This window comes from Achroia grisella, unplaced genomic scaffold (genome assembly GCF_030625045.1).
Source record: "Achroia grisella isolate CSIRO2021 unplaced genomic scaffold, CSIRO_AGI_Agris_v1 utg779, whole genome shotgun sequence".
In the NCBI taxonomy this organism is placed as follows: Eukaryota; Metazoa; Arthropoda; class Insecta; order Lepidoptera; family Pyralidae; genus Achroia; species Achroia grisella.
In genome coordinates, this window is record NW_026713019.1 from 190,229 (window position 1) to 214,662 (window position 24,434).

Here is a 24,434-nt window from a genome sequence, read left to right on the forward strand (position 1 = left end):
TGCTACACTATTAAACTTAGTCAATCACTAGTTAAAGAAAAAAAAGTTCAAAAGCAAAATGGACGTGAATTAAATCGTCCGTGCGACTTATAAAAACCTATAATATACAAATGGTGAGTGATTAGAGAATGATTTTGTACTTACAAAGATCTTATTAAATAAGCTAATCAATACAACCGGAGTATTAACATGTGACAACTTTTGATATTAATTATTCATGTCAAATTGCGCTGTACGTTTTTATCTACTTCACTAAATCCGAAAACTAACTGAATAAAATTTGATTTTTAGTTAAATATATCAGTAAAATGTACAACGGCATCGGTTTGACGACGCCCCGGGGCTCTGGTACCAATGGATATGTACAAAGAAATTGGGCAACGGTGAGAAAAACAAAAGATTCTGTGAATTATCGCACCGAAGAAGAAATTGCTAAATTGGATTCAGCTTCAAATAAGCAGCCTAACCAAGAAATTCTTGATCATGAAAGGAAGAGGAAGATTGAAGTTAAATGCGCAGAACTGGAGGACAGTCTTGAAGAGCAAGGGTAAGTTTTTTTATTAATTTATAATGATGATACTTGTGCAATATTGTATTCATATTTTAAATGTAATTCTTTAAATATATGATGCCAGTCATGCAGCATACCAATTAGTCAGAATCAATTCAGCCAGCAATAGTATTGTCTCTGTCCTGTCTCTCTCGTCATATCTTTATCCTTAAATTTACTGATACAAGCTTCTAGGTTATTAGGGATTCTTATTTGTAATGTCACCTATTTGGTTTTATATATATATATATAGATGTGTACATTCATCTGGGTAAGCATTTACAACATACCCTAAGTAGGTATTAATATACTCTTTCTCTTTGTATCAATATATCATTTACCTTTGAAGAAATAAAATCATCTTTGCTACATAACTAGAATACAACATCAAAAATTATTGTAAAAAATGGTTGGTTGATGGTAACTGATTCATCTACAATCATCATAAAAAGCTTTTATACTTTGAATTATACTATACATTTAGCCCGTTGCAATCTAACCTTTGGATAAATTACATAGTAAATATGAAAATTGGTGATAATTACCCTGCTAAATTCAGCTGATACCTCCAATATTTTAATTCTCCATTACCTATTAGGGATCACCCCATATTTTATTCAGTTTGCATTGCTATTATTTGTAATCAAATGTTAAATAAGATAGCAATATGACTATACATTAACACTACAAACCCAACATTAATACATAAACTGTATATATAAATATAAAAATATTTTTTACTTAAGACTAAAAATTTGCCACCTCACAAATTTTTCACTAACTTTTTCCTTAAAACTCAACTGTAACTATTAAAATCTGTGTCAAATTCATCAGCTCACTGATGGATATTGAACATGTTCTATTTTTTAAATTTCTGCTACTAAAGGACAAAGATAGGATAGTCATGCATTTTCATTATTAAGAATAAATTCTTTCAATGCTTTTAATTGAAACATATTATTGGACTATTTCATAAAACTCAGTGAACAGGTAGTGGTCGGCAAACCGGCTATTTGACCAATATTATGTTTATTTCAATGAAGAATATTTCTACTTTAATAATCATACAAGTATTACACACAGCTAGAATTAATAAACTATTTTATATAACTGTATTTCATATAAAAAGATCTTGAGATTGTTTACCATGATAACATTTAAACAAACAGATAATATATTATATTATATTTAACTTTCTACTAATCTTGTTGTTATTATAAAATGTGTGTTGTTGAAGAAAATTTGTTTAATACATCATCTTCATGTATTCATTCCCCAACCATTCTTTAATGAATGTGTATCAAAATATAACTTTGACAATTTGCATTCTGACAGCATTAAAAAAGAAATAGACTTTATACCAATAATATTAAATTTAAGCACTTGAATATCCACTTTTTTTATTGATCACTAATTTGGAATTAAAATTGAATCATGAAGAAAGATTAAAACACTTGCCTGTTACTCCTGTAATTCTTTTCAACAAATGTAGAATTTAAAATTTTTAAATAAAAATATATATATAAATATATGTGAATACACCAAATATATGAATTCATTAGAATAAAAATATTAATGACCTCAAGAATAAATTTCTATCAGTTTTTTTACATAACACTCATTGATCTTTTATTTCAGTATCAATTACTGAAATATAATTGAATGAATAAAATATAATAATTTAATTGAATATTTAATTGTTAGGCAGCATTATTTATTATTTTTATTCAATGTATTTTATCTTATTGACAATTAGTCCTAGTTGCTGTATCAATCGTTTCTAGAGTAACATTTATTTTCACATTTGGCACCCGGCCATCTATGAAATCTATTAGTGTACTCCTTAATATTTTTTATAATTTAAAATATAATTTATTACTGCTAGCTGTCAGTAGACATATACCGCGGCTAGACCCACGTCAATTAAAATAAAACAGTATCCTGTCTGTATTCATTTGAGGACACAATTTCGTAAAATTCCTCCTCAACAATTTTTAACTGTATAAATCATCCATTTACATATTATGTTTACTACCACATTATTTTACTGTGTATACTACATACTAGCTGACTCCGCAAATGTTGTTTGCCATATAAATTAAAATAAAAAAATAGGAGTCGATGTTGGAAGGGTAAAATTTAGGGTTAGACATACCCAAAAATTTCATAAATCGGTAAAGCCGGAATTTTGTGTATTAGATATATATATACGTACAACATATCCCTCAAACATATAGATTAAAAAGAGACATATATAATATATATGTTTCCTTTTTAATCCTATATGTTTGAGGGAACTGGCTTTCGTGGCACACACATTTAGCTATTTCGAAAGCTTGACATCTCGTCAGCACGCAACACCCTAAGTACCGCTCAGACGTTGCCATTATTAAGGACTAACAATAAGATATTCATAGACTGTAATTTTACTGTGTATGTTATAGTTTAAATGAATGAATGAATTCTTAATAGCTTGATGAACACACACACACTACAAAATTCATAATCAATCATACAAATTGAATTGAAAGGATGGGTATATACACAGACACAACTCGCAACTAAAAAATAGTGCAATTTTATAAAAAAAATCCTTCAATTGCTTTCTACCAAGATTATCCCAACAAACTATAATAACTGTAGTATGTAACGTATATTTATATACTTAACGTATTGAAGTACAATAAGTAGTTTTAACATAACAACTTTTTATGGGACGGCCCATCAACTCCACTATTAGAGTCATAAAAAATAGAAAGTTCAATAAACAATATTTATAAAAGCAACCTGTAACATTTTTAATTTGATCACATGTTGATCCAGTGCAACATGCTGTTATCGATTTGCGGCCTAATAAAATCCCTTTGTTTTTCTTATTGTGTAATAGAAAAAGCACCCCTGTAGATATAGCAATGGTCACGCACCCCTCGTTTAGGGCGGCGGCCCTTGTTGCGCCGGAGTGAAATCAATAATTCAACCGAGCGAGTCCATAACACCCCACGTAGTTCATCGAGTTACTTTAGTTTAGTGCCGCGCGGCGAGCGCGCCTTATCGCTGTTTTATAGGTCTCAAAAGTAATTCCTACACGATTGCAATTGCAGCTAGATTATCATGCATTGGTAGGTTCAGGTGGATCGGCGTTTTCAATGAGTATTTATTATTAACTGATTACATTAAACTTGTTGATGCAGTGCAGTCTTGCCGCGCCGGGACACGCGGCTGACGTGCTCGGTGCGTACGAACGCGCTTAATTTCAAATTAATGATTAATAATGAGTGTGTCGATGGTTTGGCTACGCAGGTTGCCGAAAGAGGAGATAGCAGCCCGGGTGGCGGCCTTCAGAGCGAAGCTCGCAGAGACGGGAGCCGGGGACAAGGCAGTGCCCAGGGACGAATTCGGGAGGGTAGCGTGAGTATTGCTTATTCATGACTTTATTTATCACGAAATTCAGCGGACTTGATTGTGTCGTAGGTACTTTCAGTGTGTAAGTACTACATCGTCTTATGTGCCAGACTAGATTATTTTGTTTTGCGAACTATAAATAGTGTGAAGTTTATTTTAAAATGTAGAAACGATTTTATTATGTGATTTGATTGAATAAATTTTCCTCTTGAAGTAAGATATAATATAAATTCGGTAATATAAAATCGATTGTTCTAACTAGGATGAAACGCGCCGTTCCGTCAACGAAAAAGTGTTCTGTATTCCGGATATTTTATTCGAAATTAACACAAATTTTTATTTTTATATTTGTTTTGTACTAACAGTTACTCGCGACTATGTTCGCACAACATTTTACCTCTACCAGATTATTTTGAAAACATAGATTATTTCCGTTATGAAGTTACCTTGTATCTTCATATTAAATTTAATTAAAATTAGCTTAATGAGCCGTCAAATGGGTAATAAACATTGTATGTATATATATTAAACAACCATGCGAGGTTTTCTCTAGAAACTATAGCATGAAGTTTTTCAAGATAGATATATTAAGGTTTTTAAGGGTCGGCAACGAGCATCAGATGGGCCGTATGTTCGATTGCCACCTTCGTGTTATAAAAAAAATGGGGATATAGCAGTCTAGATATTTTATTTCAATGATATCTACGAGGTATAACGCAACAGTATTGAAAGTAGGTCTTCTGTTTATTTGGGACCACATCTTAACTGGTTCACATAAGATGTGGATGACTTGAAAGCAATTCCTCTGCCAAGTCCAAGAAAATATGTGACATCTACATTGTCAAGATGTCAACTGTCCATTTTCTGGTATATTTTCTGAAAAAACTACTCATTCAAATCGGTCGTCGCGTTCACAGTCAATGATTTTTTATATACAGCGATGTATTATTAAGATTTTTATTTATTAATTTTTGTTTGCAATTGTTAAGTGCACCGCTCCGTCGACAGTTACAATGTCAACATATCAGACATCGGTCTGATACATAAGTTTGTTAAATGTTTTTTATATGTTAATTAATATAACTATATGTATATTAAAATATTTCTTACATATATTATAGTAATATTTTAGCAAGATTAAAATTATTACTTTAAAATGTCGACTATTAAACTCAAAAATAACGTGCAGTTAGAATATAGTACATACACGATTTCATGTTACTGCAAGCTTATGTTTTACGAGCCCGTAAAAACGCAATCTTGTTTTGTAAGTGGGCAACCCTTATCGCGCAATGGAGTATTATGAATTGCCATTGTTTAAATATTATATTATATTTGCCCAAACTGTTGTAATATTAATTAATTAGACTTCCAGATGTGCTAATACTGACTCTACCGTATATGTGTGTGTATGTTATTGGAGTCTGCTTATTCAATCAAATATTATGTATTATATTAATAGGTATACTTATTTATTACTAGCTGTATACTGACCTTGACCAAATAAAGAAGAAAGTTTCATCGTTCTAGTTTCAAAAATGACGAATTTCCATACAAACTTTCATTCCCTATTATATTTTACCTCATTAAGAACTATATTTTTGAATTTTTTTAATTTCTTAATATATATATATAAAATTCTCGTGTCACAGTTTTCGATCCCATACTCCTCCGAAATGGCTTGACCGATTCTCATGAAATTTGAGATGAGCGTATTGAGTAGATCTGAGAATTGGCCAACATCTATTTTTCATCCCCCTAAATGTTAGGGGGTAATTTTATTATTTTAATTTTAAGGCAAAACAACGTTTGCCGGGACAACTAGTGTCAATATATTAGTGAGAACCGCATACAAATATATACAATACAGTTTAGCAATCATAAACCCAAACAAACAGACAGCAGATTCTAATAATAATTGTTTTAGATTCTATTATTTTATAAAGTCCTAAAATGATAAATTTTCTCGTATCTTTTATGTCTGTACATAAAAGATACGAGTACACTACACTAATACACATCAGTTACCTTTGAACAAAGGACCTTTTACCTTTCACAAAAACTTACCTTAATTTAAATTGAAATTCATACTACTATACATAAAAAGAACACCCACATCAATACATATCATAATCTTGAATATACATGTCTGTTTCGTGGTAGAATCGAGCCCGCGACCATCGTACGTAAGGCGGTGTACCACTAGACTACCGTGGCGGTTAAAATTACAAAACCGTTTTTTAAATGTTATACTATCACAGTAGAAAAAATTGGAGAAAAGTTGGCTGTATTTAAATTAGAACTTATTAAATGAAACAAATCTGTTTAAGCACGATTTCCTCTTTTAATTTAATAAATTCTCAGTATCGTAGTTAATTTATTTTTGTATTTCCTGCATGTTGTATGCACGAGATAGTACTTATAATAATACATACTTCATACATTATTAAAATTAGAGACTATTTACACTGCAGTAGTGCATGTAATAATATGTGTATGTGTGTGTAAATGTCACATACGTTTAACCTAATTGTTTACCCTCTTAATATTTTCAATGGCTATTTTTAATATGTTTTTATACTCGAATAAGTTGTTTATTCGACTATAAAATATTAAAAGTCACACGGGTGTATAATGCATGTGGCGCAGGTTCTCTAATATATATCTCTATAATCTCTAATAATATGCATGTACAGTCAACCCTCCTATAATGCGGTGAGTGCGTACCGCGTTATATGGAAACCGCGCTATATGAAACTCGGAATTAGCACAAAACACATCATTCATATCGCGTTATATGGAGACCAATAATTATAAAAGACAAGATAAATTATAATTTATTTTTATTGAATTTAAGAGTTATAAGGATTGATAAAAAAAAGAAACGAAAACTAAACTAAAAGACTGACTTTAAAAACAAAACAGGGAAGACTTTTGTAAAATTATGTAATCTTTCAACACTCATCCTCACTATCGGATATGAGATGCCTAACTCGTCCTTTTTTTCTGTTAATTACGTATATTATTTTTTAAATATGTTTTTCGTATTTAATTATTGGAGGTGAACATTATTTAATGCCTAGACATTGCAACATCATTTTTACTCCTTATTATATCAGCTACCTGCCAATTAAAGTCTTGTCAAAATCAGTCCAGCCATTTTAGAGATTAGCTGGAACAAACAGACAGACAGATAAAAATTGTAAAAAATGTTATTTTGGTGTATGCACCGTATTTATATTATTTATTATATTCATATGCATGTTGTAAAAAATGGATATCTCAATGTTACAAAAACACACACCAATTTTATTTATATGTATAGAATAGTATAGATGAAGAAGAAGTGCAGAATTATAATGTTTTTTTTAATCATGTAAATACATTATACCACTACCATTTACTTGACAGACACATATATGTACCTACTCTTTTGTTTATTGTTAAAGCAAGTGGTTAAATTGAGAATAGATTAATATTATTCTTTTTCTGACTGAATGTCAAACATAATAAAATTCACTAATTATTATTTAAATTAATTAGGGTCGAACTTCGACTATTAGGAGACTATTAGTTAGAATAGATAAACAAAAGCAGCTTCTTTTCTTTATACTCTGAATCTCACTTTTTGTTTATAAATAATAAACTACAATGCTACGCCTGAGAACAAACGTTTCGGGAAAGGGATACAAAGATAGATGTGTGCAAAAGCGAGCGGGAAAAACAAAAGAAGGAAATAGAATTTAAAACATTTGAATAGACATGATAAATAAATAGTATTTAATGGGAGTTTTTGATATATTATTTGTTCTCCCACTAAATCGCATATTAATCAATTTTATAATAAATTGATTATGTAATGTTATATGCTATGTGACCGCAAAGTTTTCATATTTATAATTTAACTATTTAAAGTGTGAAATATACAATTTATTTCTAAGACAAACTTCACCAGGCCCCCTAGCATTGGATATTTAGAAATACTATACATATACATGAACATATACCAATATATATTTAACATAACAAAATAACATATTGTATGTAATTGCGATTTTTATCTAATTAATTGTAAACTATATAATATGTATTTATATGTATAATAGTCATGAATTCTAAATAAATAAAAATATATTAAACCGTACTTGGAAGCCAATACAATAAGAAAACGTAAGCTTGTCTATTTCAAAAGCTTTGTCGTAATCTGAAACCTTTTATACAATGTTACCATTTTACCATACAATAACAGTTTGCGGTGTGAACATTTTATTCAGGATGTCAGAAAAACGGTAATGGTAAGGGTGGCGGATGTTTTTATCGTTAGCGAACTAGTAGTCTTGCATATCGATCGCATTGCATGACGTCCGTGCCCCACACCCCTTGTAGGGAGGGAGGCAGGATTTTAATATGTCGCTGGAGCCACCCCAGTTCAATAATAGCCGAGCTCTGTATAGGCGTTAGATTAAATAATAAATTAAGGGCTTATATATTTTGATACCTGCTGCACGTGTATATTTTAGGGTTCTCGTGTTTAGTGTATACGTATGTACTTTGTTACATCAGTATTTTAAGAAACTCGTAAGAAAATAACTTATTTTTGGTACTTGAAAGAACGGATTTGTATCCTTAAAAAAACTGCTTATTATTTTGATTAAAAATCCAATATGTGGTTGTTGGCCGATTTTGTTGTAGTTTCTATCAAATCAAGCAGGAGCCTATATATCGTTTCAAATAATTAAAAAATCGGCTTATACCTTATTATTATTATTACTATTAATTATAATTACCTCTGAAATAACAAACATAAAACAAACATACTCATCTTCCTCTTATTATTTATTTTTAAGTCCCGTAGAATAGATTTTTGTTTTAAATACAATATGATTTGTGTACACAGTAATAAGTACTGATTATTATTTTACTATATCTTGTGATTTGTTAACTCATTCTCAGTCCTCACTCTTGCTAATATAATAAACGCGAAGGTTTGTGATTATAAATGGATGAATGAATCTTTGTTACTCTTTTACGCAAAAACTACTGAACAGTAGGCTACAAATTTCATGCTGATGAAACCGGCGGCACAACTTGTTTACAAAAATATACTGACATTGCAATTTTAGTAATGGAAATCTCGTGTTCGAATGCTCAATAAAATGTCATTCAATTCCTTAGCACATAACATAGGTACGAAATGTGATAATAAAGCTGCACGAATGGCTATTAGCACTTAAAGTATGGGAATTAGAATAGTTCAGGGTGTCAACTAAATTAATAACATTTAAGAAGCGTGATATTGATAAAACAATATTACATATATTGCCATTATTACACATTTGGAATTACATATATTAAAGAAAAAACCTAACGAACCTATATAAAAAATGATTCTTTTTGTAATACTGGCAAAGATTCAGATAATATCTACCAATATAATATAGAAAACGATTTCTTGATTCAATAAATGATATTGAATCATACATTCGAACTATTCATTTACTACGTAGGTCATTAAATAAAATGTAATATTTTCATAACTTTTTTTTCGTAGATGAAGTTTTTTTATAATTGATAATAGAATGTCTCCACGCAATAACGGTATACGCAGACGGGATTGAAATATAATTGGACGACGATAAAGTCCGGTCAGCTTGACTCACGGTGACGTGTCTAACAAGATGTGGTAGTTCTTCTACTGTTTGATATCTAACAATGAAATAGTTTGTTATTTCAGTGAAACTGTCTATGGGATTTTTTTATGTAATTAAAAGGCCAAAACAACTGACTACCCGATCGTAAGAGGTAACCACCGCTTAACATGAAGATAGCCTGTGAAATAATCCATGAAACTGATTTATTTAAATTTTTAAACTTTCGTACAAACTGGGTGGTCACTATATCGATTTAGTATTTTTATTTATATGTAATTATAATGGTACCTAAATAAACTGTCGGTCGGACTATTAGTAAGCGTCGCCTATATACATGAACAGCAGTACGGATAATATGTTCTCTAATCATACCCGTGATACCACTCAAGCGGTGCCATTCCAGACGACTAAGATTCCATGCCTGTTATGCGTAATTTCATGTATATTACTTTTGGAAAAAACGAGAATTTCAGTAAATAAAATATTAAAATGATAATGTTTATACAATGAAATGAAAATGAAAAATTCCTGACATATTCTGTAAAAATGTACATAATAGAAATAGAAATAATCTTTATTCAAATAAACTTAATATAAGTACTTTTGAATAGTCAAGTTTTTTTTATTCTACCACTTATTCGGAATGCAGATTCGGATTCGGATTCATCACAAGAAGAATAAGCAAGATATTGTGTGTTGCTCTTTTAAATAAATATTGATTTACTTAATTTAATTAACAACAAGGATTAGGCATGCGACAATCAACATAGAAACCGCTACGCACTTAATCTCTGTTCAATTCATTCTACTATTCAACGACAACGACAAACGATTCATTCTACAATGGCCAGCATTATACTTTCAACAATTACTTTCAGATTTTCACTTTGTATCTTAGTGTTTCTGTTTCATGTGTCGTTAGACTTGGTGTACTACCAAGTCTGACGACGTCTACGTTACGTTTACTTCTATGCCTGTATGTATATATTAATTATATTGTACAATCTATGGTAAGTCGGAATATGGGAAAGTCAAACGAAGAATTGTGTCAAAACTCGCATTTTACCACGAAACCAGGCAAATAATATAACGGCAGAGACAGGCGTAATGTGTATTGTAATTAACGGTCTCGGCGAGTGTAGTGCGTGCCAAAACATACTACCGCACCTGAATGTTGTGATTGCGGCTAAAGATAGTGGCCAACTAGGTCTGCTGGGTGCCTCTGCTTTCTGTTCGTACTGCATTTAACGTATTTACCAAGTCTATTACACACGCATTTGCATAAATATGTAAAGTTGTACAATATTTGTTTGAAAGAGAAATAGGCAAGTCTGTCAGTATTCTTGGGCGAAACTGCACTCCAATCTAGTGGTAGGATAAAAATATGACTATTCCAAAGTGCTTAAAATTTGATTGTTTTAATAAAAAATATTTCTATTCTCTTCTTTAGAATCCACTATCTATAAACTATCCAGTAGCATTTTCTGGAGTGATGAGCCCGCTATTGTTTTTTTTAGTAAAATAGCGGGCCTTTTTTTGTTGGAAGAGGGACATATCTGTGGATGAGGAGCAAAGGTCATCAAGGTTGCGAAGCTATCGGAATGTCATAAAATCATAAAAAACATGAATTATTATAGAACATACAGCCTAAAAAAATTACATCAGAGTCCCAAATACAGGTACCTTTAACCGAAGTAGACTTTGTACGTTTTGTACTAGTCGTTTGTGCAGGGATACCTAGATATATTTCACCTATTTTCGCCCCTATCTGTCGTAATATTATGGCATTGAAAATGCGATTTACCACCTGTCATATCTTTCCTACTCTATATAAATATGGGTTTATTGTCAGTCATTCATATAGGACACCTCTGTGTTTCGTATTCTTTTTTTATCACTTCCTATGATCCAGTTCGGCTATCTACATCAGTTGAGAACTGACAAGAAACTCGACTTGCGTATTTGTGTATACTTAATAAATTTTCGTATTGCCTGTATCGACAGATGAAATAGTATACAAATGTATTTTTCACTGCCGCGGGAATTTTGCCAAGAAATACACAATGCGTACAATAATATTATTTTGTACTAAAAATCCATAAAGTAACAAATGTATTGTTAGTTTACAGTTTCTGCATTCTGGAAAGCGTTTTTTATTATTTTATTTGCGGTACAGTAGCACCTATCTAATAAAATTATTGACCTGATAAATTTCTATGAACTAGCTATAAAACTGTCGTTACAAGTAATTTATGGATGTATGTATATTATTGAAGTCTTAAGTTATTTATACTGCTAGTCATTTAGCATATTATATCTTTTGCCGTGTAACGGAAGATGTCGTGCGTAATGATTGTATTTTTTCACAAAAAAATCTACAAGTAATATTTTTTATTAACTAGCAAATATTAATAAATAACACCTCTATAATCTAATCATACGCGTAAGTGACTGAAAGTGTCCTGAATATGACCTAATGGCTTAATAACGTGTTAGAATGCATGGGTATTACTATATTATTACCATCAGAAGGGTCGTATGCTTGTTTGCCGCCATCGTAGTATAAAAAAATACTGTACACCACATGTAAGTGTTTACTAGGAAATTTGCATAAAAAGGAAACTGAAAATAATGTTTTCTATCTGGAAGAGTATCTAGTCAAGACCTATTTATATATATAAGATAAGTACATGCTTACACAAATATTTCTAATCATAACAAAATTCAATTTATGGCGTTACCGTCATAACTAGCTAGTACGATTTATACTCATGTATAAATGTAAGTAGGTATGGTTATTTTTTAATACTCATGTCAATCGCACACGCGATGACATTCGCCTCTTGAATTGTACGCAGCACGCGAGTGGGCACAGCAAATCGTATTAGATTTACATATAACAAATAACATCCATGTGGCCATAGTAAATTGTTTATACAATATGCCAATAATATAAATAAGTCATCATCGTTAGACGTGTGATATTTTATCGGCAATTGTGGCAATGTATCTAGTCGTGTCTAGTTTGATCTGTCTTTTTTATTATTTTTGCCTGTATCCTAAAGATTGTAACGTTATGTTAAATAGGATGTGACCTTCCACAAACATTAGGCTATAAATTTTAAAAATATTACTTCTTAATCTGTAGATTCAGAAATTTGCACTAATTAACAAACCTATTGTTTTATATTTTAGTATAATTGTAGATGTATCGATTAAATTGTTAAAGTACGAAGGGGTATGATTGCTTGATGCCATTTACCTCAAAGGGAGAGGGTGAGCATGCCCTTTGAGAGGACGCGTCGCATCCAAGTGAATTTCCGATGTTTGCGCAGACTGCGCGCGTCGCCGTGATTCCTGTTGTATCGGCCAATTTCAGTAGCGCCGCCGGCCCGCCGCCGGCCGCTCAGAAATGTAACCAAACGCCCCAAACCTCAAACAAATCCAGTCTTCCAGCGGTCGTACCGCCATGTATTAGTATTAGCATTATGTAGTTTAAACATTAGTCTTAAGAAACCAAGTCTTCCATTAGTATTAAGTATTTTAAGATGCAAAGAGGTAGGGCGGCGCGACGCGAACAGAACAACCGAGTTGTATTCGAGCGACTCTGGCGGGGTACATTCCAAGCGGTGCTCGCAGGACCACAGCAAAGAGCGCGTGCTTCCTCGCACGATCCTATTTCTGATTCGTCTGTGGTCCCCGTGACCATGCAACAGGGGACGACCAATGCAGACGACAATTTAGAGCCAGCGCTGAGAACTCTGCTAGCGACCCTGAGAAACTCATGTTGTTGCCGATGCAATTGCTCGCAACCAGAGCGCAACAATTTTAACGACAATTTGCAGGTCTGTCTCTCCAATGATGAGGAGAGGAAGTCCATGCGATCTGTAATCAGGTGTGCATTCATTCAGTTTTATTGATTAGTTACTGTTAGCGTTCTGTATCAGCGTCGTTAGGCGCTAGCCACCGCAGCCGATCTTTAATTAAGAGTTACAAGCCTATAGAAACTGTGTTAATTGAAATTTAACCGATTTCATACTCGGTCAAAGCTAATAATGATTTTATAGGCGTTGCGGGTCGATATAATAAAATTAGTTTTAATCAGAATTAGTACAGTTTGCTAAATTGTTTCATGTTTCCCTATTTTTAGCGCACTTAAAAGCTGCTAAGGTAAATATGCGTTAGTCTTCTTTGACGCTTGACTATAATGTTTTCAAGTTAGAAGATTATAGAAAAATGCATACATTCAGTAATTTTTATCACGTTTACTTTAGTCGTTTGAGCTGTTATGTACTAATAAGTAATATCACATATTAACACATTTTGTTTAAATCCAAGTTACATACGTTTGATATATAAATATAATTGGTATTCTAAGAATGCAGATTAAAATGTTTTGATTCGGTATTCGACATAAATCACACTAATGACGTCAGGGAGTGATCGCGAAATGTATTGAATACGTTCCGTTTTACAGCGTACGAGAGACGCACGCGATCGCTGAAGCGCAGCAAGAAAAAAACGCGAGGTTACGCGACGCGTTCGGGATCTCGCCTCGCTTTGTGGAGGGCACCAGCCTGGACCCGGAGCGGCGAGCGCGGGAACAAGCGCAGCGGTACCCACTCGTGCGGACGCCCAGTCACGAGAGGGAGGAACGGGACGTGCACGTGACCAAAAAGAAAAAAAAGAGAAGGTACTACCACATTCGTCTTTGGTACGACGACGGTAGAATATTATTAGCATTATTAAAAGAAAATTTTATTTGAGAAATGTAGATACACTATAAAACATATTTTTTAGCCCATCTTCAAAAAGGAAGAAGAGTACTCATTATATTACTTTGTCTATAAAACAGATAGTAATTTTAACACGATTTAAAAAACTGTGGTAGAAAAATTAAGCTTGAGAGTATGTTTCAACTAGCAGAGTTGAAAAATACTCTCAAGCTTTTACGTAAATTCTATTTATTTAAATGTTCCACATTATATTGCAGTACATCACCAGAAGCTAAGAAAATAAAGAAAAAGAAGTCTAAGAAGAATAAAAAAGAGAAGTATGTTTTTATTTTTTATACATCTTTATAACTAGAGTTATTTTAATTTATAAATTAAATGCATCTATTCATCAAATTTTACAATTTGTTCAAATCCAGACAGGTGACATTTCAGTTGTCTAAGAGGCAAGTATATGTTTTTTCTGAATATTAGTTTATATGGTTAATAGATGTTTATTTAGCCTCATTTTGTTATTCACAATTACAGCGACAGAAAAATTTTATGGGATTACATCTGTAGGTACAGTAAACATTGTTTTAATAATGCATAAAGTAACAAAAGCAAATTGTGTATTGCTAAGAACAAAGATGTATATGCAATTGTTTTACATAATTAATAATGTACAACTGTCTACAATGTTTGAATAGGTGTGCCCTGTCTAGCCTTGAAAATTTTCATTTAATGCATATTCAGCGCTTCTTCCTTTCCTTTCTGTTTGTACGCTCCAATTGTCGTTTTGTTTATGTTATTTACTTTTTTCTTTATTGTCCAGGCAAGAGTCAAGTAAGAAAAAGAAGAAACGGTCCAAATCACCGGACACGGAGAGCTCGAGTAGCTCCGAAGCGGCGCAGGAAAGCGACTCTGGCAGCTCTGAAGATGAAAGGCAGAAAAAAAAGAAAAAGGTAATTGTCGTTTGATTTCTTGTTGAACTCCAAATCTATGTTAACATGTTTATGACTACTAGCTTCTGAATCTATAGACTGAGTAGGTTATTTATAGTTCAAAGATTATATTATATATATTAAATAATGTTTTATTATAATATATGTTAGACAGTTAATTTTTAATATTTGAATCATTTACCAACTTAATATTTTTAACTGCAATTTGGATGCCCACATGTAATCTTTGAATTTATTTATTAAAACGTAATGGTTTAATATAATCCATGGGTTTTTGGGGACTACAGTATAATATATGATTTTATATATATATACACATATGACATGTAGTAATTTGGGATCTTCTATCATACCATACCAACACTCGACTGTTCACAATCCTTACTCAACCTTTGAGGCCCTCTGTAGAAAGGTTGCGGGACTGTTAGTTGATATAGCACAATATGCTTCCGTTGTCTCACAAAATGACCCAATACACAGACCTAATCATCCTTACTGATATGTCCTTGAGTTTTTTTTTATTTTACACTATTCTCTGTCCCTATCTTGCATTTTACAACTAGCTGTGATTAATGTAGACATCATTCAGTTTGTTTTGCCATGTTCTTAGTAGAATCTCTAATCCTCAGCTCTTCTCTCACTCTCTTTCCATTGCTGAGCCTCCCCACACATCTATATTTGATATATACAATTAGCTTACCATCGGGGCAAAATAGTCCAATGTAATAATGTGGTCTTGTTATCTTATTTCTTTTTATTTTTTTATTTTTTTCTGTAAATACAAGAAATAGCCAGTAAAAATTATCTCTTTAACTGTGCATCATTTCATAGGATAGCCATCTTTATCTGAAGAAATAACGTATACTGTAAGTATATCACAAAACAATAACACTCAGTAAGACACTATGTTAGGTGAATACTAAAATAAAGTTCAACATGAGAATTTGGTAATGCATTTTGAAGTATGATATTGTGATTAACATGATTGATAACTGAATATTGAATGGTGGGCGGTGGTGGGGACACGTGTGCACAGTTATTTACATGCATGGTGTTTGTAGTCCTTAAAACAGATGGTGGTTAATATGTTCGTGTGACGCGAATACATGGATGTGTGTTAGAAAAACGTGTTTTGTGCCTACTAATTATGTATATCTAACATTAAATTTAAATTAACAAAATGATATAATGTTCAGGACACAAACCACATTTTTGTACGACACATCTTATCAAACGAAATTATTGAATGTTCAAATGTAACTAATCCATAACATTCTCCCTCTTCTCATTTACCCAAAACTAATTAAGGATGCTCCACATGTTTAAATGGTATAGAATACCACCACCGTTTGTTAAATAAGGTACGTTCCCCAGTGTTATTACATTTGATTTTTGTGTATTATTACATTTATTTATTAAGTTAAAAATATTGATATTGTAATGTGTTACTAACATAGTATTACATAAATTATAAGTGACACACACTGGTGCCAAAAACAGTTGTATATCTTTGTTCACAAATACATATTATGTATCTATTTGTATTGTTCATTTAAATGAGAATGTTATGGATGGACTCTAATAACATTCTGTATAATTAAATGGAAATTTCCAATTAGTAATCCTTTATTTATACTTGCTTCCATTAATAGCTTAAGTGTATTTTATTTTTAATTTTCTCTAATACAATGTTTTAATTTAATTTACGCCTACATTATGTTCTAAATGGTTCTTTATTAGATTGCATGCGTAAAGTGGTAATATTATAATTTCTATTGAAATTCTTCATCTTCTGAAATACTTCTGGAAAGGATAAAATTTGTAAATAATCTTCACAGATTATAATAAGTCTCTGAAGAATTTCCTGTATTTTTTTTAGTAATATATACATTTTTGTTGCCTTTACCACTATAGATTCTTGTATTGGCACTGGTGTTTAATGTTCCCTCTTGTTGAAAGTGATTTTCATAGTGTTTATTGAATTTTGAACAGAAAAAGTCGAGTAGCAGACGGCGAGGCAGTAGCGAGCCGTCGAGTCGTGATAAGTAAGTTCTATTACAATTTATTACATAATTTCGTGTTACATATTTTTTATTGTCACACTGTCTAAAATGTTTAAAAATAATGTTCTGAAAATGTCATAACAATTTTACTATCGTCATAAAACATGTCGATTTTTATGGTTGTGGCTAAAACATGAGTTAAAAATGAGGTTTAAGATTCATAAATAGAATTATTGATAGTAAATTAACTTTATTGTACTGTAGGAACATAACTAAAATGCACAGTATAGTCAAACAAAATCTTTCACTTGCTACCAAACTTATTATTATCTTTTCATCACTTGTTTAAACAGATCAAGGAAGAAATTTATGATATTGTAAAGGTTATTTGATATTTATTGCCATGTTTGTATAAATATTCATTGAAATTTTTACAATAACCGCCAATTGTGTAATGATGATTAAATATACCAATTTTATTTTTCTAGTTCCCCAGTTAAACACAATAAAGAGAGGCTGCGAGAACGTAGGAGTGAAAGCAGGCAGGATGATGTGCAGAACAGGAAGAAGGATAAGGAGCGTGACGAGAGAAAAAGATACGATAAAAGAGAAGAAACTTCCAATACGAATTCCCGACAGAAGGAGTTCAGTAAGAGGCGGGATGATCGTAGCACATCGAGAGATGATCACGATCCTTCACCTGAATATCGGCATAGATCATACATTACCAAAGTAGAAAATAAAAAACAAAGAGAACCATCTAGAGAAAGTGAAAGGCCAAAAACAACGCAACGCTCTAAACGCGCTCGTCACTCTTCTCCAGAATCAGATTCAGAAGAACCACCACCCAAACGTAAAGCAGATAAAAGAGACAAGAAACAAAAAAATAAGGATACTAGTTCCTCGCCACCACCAGAAAAGAAAAGACGCAAAAGTCCATCGCCTGACTGCAAGAGGAAAGCTGAGAGTCCAGTTAGAGAAAGCTATTACAATAGAAAAGACGTAGCTAGAAATCGTAGAGCTAGCTTGTCACGGGAAGATACCAGAACGAAAAAAAGGAGCGAATCTCCAGATTACCGAAAGAGAAAACAAGAAGATTACTACAGAAAAGAAAAAGAAGAAAAGTATGAAAAAAGTAAAAAGGGCAACGAACGTTATGAGGAAGAGCCATTGAAACGTAAAGATAGAGATAGAGAAAATTATGATGATCCCCCGAGACGCAAAAAAAATAGAAGTCCTTCAAGGGAGAAGCGTGATACCTCACCCGAATATAAAGAACGATCTCCAGTGAGTAAGTCATATAAAAATAGGGAATCTCGTCGAGAAGTTGAAAGGCATTATAAAAAGTCTAAATCAGAAAGAAAAACATCATCTTCCGGTTCAGAATCTGAACGGCCTTCTAAATATACTGTAGATAGAAATGTGAAAAGCAAGTTTCGTTATGAGAAAGATAAAAGTATGTCTCCACCTCCCAGAGAACATCGAAGGAGGAGTTCTTCAGAACAAGATCGCAAAAAACAGGAATCGCCACCTCCCACAAATAAAATAGAGAAATATAAATCAAATAAAATTACAGAAAATAGACGCGAACGAAGTCGATCAAGAAAAAAGTCACCAATACCTGAAGAAAGAGGCAAACGTAAAAGATCTCCAACTAAGTCAGAATCGCCTTCTCCAGATCGAAAGAGTACAAAGAAGGATAAGTTGAGAGACAATCCACCAAATAATTTAAAAAGTAAAAAGTCCGAGCGTATGTCTACACCTAAGGGTGATCACAGACATGAAAAAGATCATAAACATGAACGTCGCGACTCGCACAGAGATAAATCACGATCTCGTTCGGTACATAAAAGCCGAAGTACCTCTAGCCTCAGTTATTCTCCGGCGCGTCGAAGCCCTGAGCGCTATCGCGATATTATAGAGAAACTGCCCGAAAAAGACAAACGCAAATACATTAAATCGCCGTCAGATTTAAACCCAAGGAGAAAGAAAATTAAAGAGCTCATGGAAAATTATAAACCAATGGCGGTATGCATGAGAAGTTCTTCAAGCGAGAACGAGGACTCTGAAGGCGATTACCTCAGGTTAGATGAGCGAGTGCGTCAGGACGAGTTGGACATCGAAGAGCTGAATAGATTGAAGGAGAAGATGGCTATGATGGCTAAGACGGCCAACCGGTGGGCCGAGGAGACGAACGGGCCGTCGACGTCCCACACCAGTAGTGGCGAGTCAAAGCCGAAGGAAGAAAAGTTGAAGGACAAAATCTGTACCGAGACGAAAAAAGAAAAGGAGAAGTCTCCCGTAGTCATTGAAAAGAAAGCCAGCCCGCTGCCTAAGTCTAGTTCTAAAAAAGATAAGAGCCCTAAGGTTACGGAAAGTTCCCCCGATGGGAAGCGACACGACAGGAGCGCATCGCGGCGAAGTTGGTCGCGTTCATGTTCGCGCTCGCGCCGCTCGTCACGCTCCGCTCATTCACAGCGCTCCGCTCGCTCACAGCGCTCCGTTCGCTCACAACGCTCAGCTCGCTCACAGCGCTCAGCTCGCTCACAGCGTTCCGCTCGCTCACAGCGCTCCGCTCGCTCGCCAACCTCGGCTCGCTCCCCGCGTTCACCACACTCGCGAACTAAGTCGCGCTCGCGCTCCGCGTCGCGCTCCAGATCTCGCTCGTCACGATCGAGGTCGCGATCCTACTCCTCATCGAGGTAATAACAATATTTTTTAATTATCATAGCCGTCCTCTATCTGTTTCTAGACACATTTCTCTTTGTGCGATTCAGCATGCATCCATTATCTTATTTCGGGCCCATGTAGCTGGGGAACTCAGTCCATTGCATGATCTCGCTGTAACTTTCCACATCTATAATTGCTGATTCGATATTTAGTCCATTTATAACGATTATATAATTGAATTTAGACTGAGGTCTAAAAATTGGATTTAGGTGATAGATGTGTACATGAAAACTTCATAATATAGGATTTCTTCCATTACAATATTAATTTATTCAGATTCAATTATATTCAGATACTGACAGATATGAACCTACGTTTTTTTTTATTTACAGACGTTCTCGTTCTAGTCGGTCCACCTCTTACAGCAGTCGAAGCACGTCGAGGTCGTCCCGCAGTTCCTCCAGGTCCACAAGATCATCGAGGTAGCGATTATTAACATTTTATTAATCCAATATATTAGATGGCTTCGTGAGTTTTTTCGACATATCGAGAACGGTTATACACGGTCTTCTTAAGAAACCCTGTTGAAAGACAATCGAAACAGCTCACCAGTTTATAAAATAGAAGAAGTGATCGCAATAATTAATGTAAATTTTCAATTCTCTTTCCGCTAATGAACTCATGATACGATGCATGCATGCAACATACGTTCCGCGTTCCACTGACGATCAGAACAATGACGGGCGTGTACGCCGATTACCGTAGATCGAGCCCGTCGGCTGCGCGCAGTCGGTCGCGTTCGCCGTCGATCCCGCGGCGCGCCGGATCGCCCAGTTTCTTGGATAGGAGGCGCATCACGAGGTACACGCGCCCGTGTACTACTGCTGCACTCGTTCACCCCCACGCTCCCACGATCCACTACAATGCTTTTGGTATTCCGTGCATACAATAATTGTACAAATAATGTTTCATATATATATATATATATATATATATAGCTTCAGTTAATACTGCAATATGTCGAATAATAATTGATTTGGCATATTTCGTTTAATGTCAAGTCGACCGGGTAATTTTTACTCTTTTCTTTAAAATTCGCAAATATGAAATAATGTAGCTGAATAGTTCGTACAATAGCATATATATGTGTAACTAAGTAGCCAAAACTACTGTTATTCATAGACTTCCTGACCGGACAGACGTTGTCTTAACAGTGAATATTGTATTCAAATCGGTATATTTAATAAAAAAAAATACATCATACAACTTTTCTAAATTTTTTTTCTGTCATAAGAACAAAAAAGGAATTAGCGAATTCGCTTCAGCCGTTCACGCGAGACGCTGTGACCAAAGGAAATAGGGATTCATAATTAATTCAGGATAAAATAGAATATTTCTAGTCATCGGTGCTGAAATTAAAAAAACTATTTTTAACACTAGACAATCACTAGGAAATCTGGCTATTTATAAATATTTTCACACTAGTACATGGCGACCATACCATGTAGATATAATATGATCAATATAAATGCATAAGTAATTGAACTATAATTATTACCAAAAGCATTGTTATGTTTGAAACTAACTTAGGGAATGTTTTTTCGTACAATTGATAATTGATGACATTTGTATTACGCATATATTGCATAAATATTTTGTAATTATTACGCAGATATTATGTATATGAAAATACATATAAAAATGAACTGACAGATGTCATTGAAATTTCAATATGTAGATATTTAACTATTGTTGTGTGATGCTTCTTTTAATCTAATTCCACCGTTATGCTTTTGTTATTTTATTTTGCGTCTATTTGCTGGGTCACGATGATCTACATATTAAATATATATTTTTATATAGAAAACAAAATGGCACAGACAATTTATTGATTCGAATGGATATCATCGTGACATAGCATATTGGTTTTTTAAATTTTATATTATGTATTATTCTTTTATTTTTCTTTCTTTATAGAAAAAAGTCACGAAAGTATAGCACGAGTTCAGAAGACACGAGTAGTAGCTCCAATTAGTGTGCAGTGTGATTGTGCGATAAATTAGTTAGCTTAAGTCCTATATTGTGTATTGTATTGCATAAGTCTAAAATTTATATTATATTGCTAATTATCTCACAGTGTTCTTATTAGCTATGATATTATACGCTATTATTACGGAATTCAATATTTTTATTTCATAATAAATCGTAATTACGTTGGCTGTGAAATAATATTCGTAATTTTTTTGAGTCGGTGTATTTTTATGTTTAATTAATACGAGTGTTTGCCGATCTAACATAAATAGACTAATATTTTGACGTGCTAACATGGGTGTGCTATTATCATAGTAATAATAATTTAAATATACAATTTTAGATATAATTATCTATGAATTCAATACTGGATTTCAATAGACAATGAAAATAGCCACATTTTTCGACAAATAGCTTTTTTAAATGCACATATTATTCGTAAAAGTACCAAATGTGCAATCAATTTTAGTTGTTAAACTGTTTTGTACTTTTCTTATTAAAAAAAAAAGTGTCAAAATAGTTTTTGGTCTTATGAATAAGTTGTGTATAAATTATTTTGATTAGTAGATTATCTGCAGACGGGGTGTGCCATACATTTGCCTAATGTAATTAATTTGCAAATATTTACCTTATTGTTTGTTGAATTATAAAAAATAAACATCAGTCAGTCTCGCTAATACAGAATGACAATTATATGTTATAGTGATAAGGTACAGTTTAATTTACCCATGTTTTTTCCTCCGTAGCGCACCCATAATAGACCTTACTTATCCGCCCAATAGATTCAAGTATAGAAGAAGATAAATGAGATGTTATTCCAGTGAATAAGATATTGAAGGAAGTCGTCGACCAGACGTAGACATGTGCTAGTGCTTAAACATAATGGACTATTTTGTTTCACTTTTCATTTATATTCAGTTTGATTTGTCACATTAAATTTTATTTTAAAAATGGTTGTTTTTATTTTCTTTTTCGCCGCATGGTAGCTGAAGCTAGTTTTATGTTTGCTCATATGTAGATTAATAAATTTATAGCAACGTAATATTCATATATACTTTTTTTATTTTCTTATATCAGTTCAATAGAAATGGAGGTAAGTGATTTCAATTTATATGCTTTAATTCATTAAAACTTTTAACTTCATTCTATAACAGCAAAATAAATTTCAAGTAGAACTGTATTGTAAACAATTAGCGCATGAGCATGCACAACTACATATAATAATTCAGTAACATCACTAACAATCATAAATCCTTACTAACACTAACAGTGCCCGTAAGCGTCCAATACCGTACCGGAGGCCTACCCCGTCGACGCCGACCAGTGGCAGTTATTACAGCAGCAGGTCATCACAGAGAAGTTGGTCCAGATCTCCGCCACAGCCTGAGCACGAATAATACCAACTCGGACATATAATCACTGGTACACTGCGAAAACCACTTGAACATATTTTTTTAGGAAAAGTATCTCTCTCCATTCAACTGATATTTACTTATTTCAAAAGTTTGTTCTACTTTTATATATTTTCTTTAACAAGTGGTTTTTACAGTGTAATGACGATACTAACAAAAATAGCGAATCTTAGCTATATAAATTATATATGAAATTCATGTGAAGGGAACAAAGAGCGAACCGTAAGCTTCTATTTCCATAGAGCAAATAGCTAATGATTGTTTTTTAACACAGTTTACCTTGTTTTATACAAACATGTGTGCTAATATTTAATTAGAATGATATGATATTATTTTGTGATTTCCCAATACTCATAATATACTAGTCTTTTTGTTTGTTGTAAAAACATATGAATACTGGAATTAGATTTAGGATAGTACAACAGGAGACGAGCGCACGGAATGTACAACGCAATACCACGACCATATTGACTGATAAAATATGTGCTAATAAACATATTTATATCGCTGGGTGATGTTTACAGACGATAATTTATAGATGTATAAGGTAAATGTCTTATTTTTTGTGTTCTTATAAAAAATACGTGATCAAATATCAAATTGTGTAGTCTTTAGGGTTTTTATATCTAGTCGAAAAATATTTACAAACTGCGATCATTCCAAGTCAAATCTATTTATGATCTCTTATTTATTATTCTCTATTTTCTTTGTTAAAACTTATTTATTTTGTTGATAATATTATTGATTTCTTTTTTTTTATGGTATCCATTCTCTCAGGTACCACGTATACAACTAATTTATTTTAGTTATTAAGTACTTTGTCGTTTTAGTGTATAGTGCAATATATTTATTGACAGCTGATGATATTTACACTAATTTGCATAATTAAGTACTCTAGTCACATTACTCGTATTTATTTTCTATTATATTCTAATATTAAGATATTGTTACTGATATTATAAATATACCTAGTTATTAGTGAGAAAACTAGTCGAAAAAGTGTATTTAAAATTGGAACAACTGATCAACTAGTACTAA

At 32.8% G+C, this 24,434-nt stretch overlaps 1 protein-coding gene across 6 annotated transcripts; it reads left to right on the forward strand.

Moving 5' to 3' along the window:
- The first annotated feature begins 38 nt into the window (after positions 1-38).
- On the forward strand, positions 39-24,098 carry LOC131850841 (serine/arginine repetitive matrix protein 4). Of its 6 annotated transcripts, none has more exons than XM_059201210.1 (11): positions 39-113; positions 292-547; positions 3,851-3,958; positions 14,081-14,296; positions 14,597-14,656; positions 15,151-15,280; positions 17,273-17,325; positions 17,772-19,985; positions 20,346-20,435; positions 20,686-20,814; positions 23,255-24,096. In XM_059201210.1, the coding sequence occupies exons 2-11, from the start codon at positions 309-311 to the stop codon at positions 23,379-23,381; spliced, it is 3,366 nt and encodes a 1,121-aa protein (XP_059057193.1). In that variant the 5' UTR covers positions 39-113; positions 292-308; the 3' UTR covers positions 23,382-24,096. The 6 variants fall into 6 exon arrangements, with proteins under 6 accessions (XP_059057193.1, XP_059057195.1, XP_059057197.1 ...); XM_059201212.1 differs by having other exon boundaries at positions 20,719-20,814; XM_059201214.1 differs by lacking the exon at positions 23,255-24,096 and adding an exon at positions 22,731-23,231.
- The last annotated feature ends 336 nt before the right edge of the window (positions 24,099-24,434 follow it).

Coding starts and splice junctions, on each gene's coding strand:
- LOC131850841 (XM_059201210.1), top strand. CDS start 309: ATGTACAACGGCATCGGTTTGACGACGCCCCGGGGCTCTGGTACCAAT. Junction 3,959..14,080: donor GACGAATTCGGGAGGGTAGC/GTGAGTATTGCT, acceptor TCCGTTTTACAG/CGTACGAGAGACGCACGCGA. Junction 14,297..14,596: donor AAAAAGAAAAAAAAGAGAAG/GTACTACCACAT, acceptor ATTATATTGCAG/TACATCACCAGAAGCTAAGA.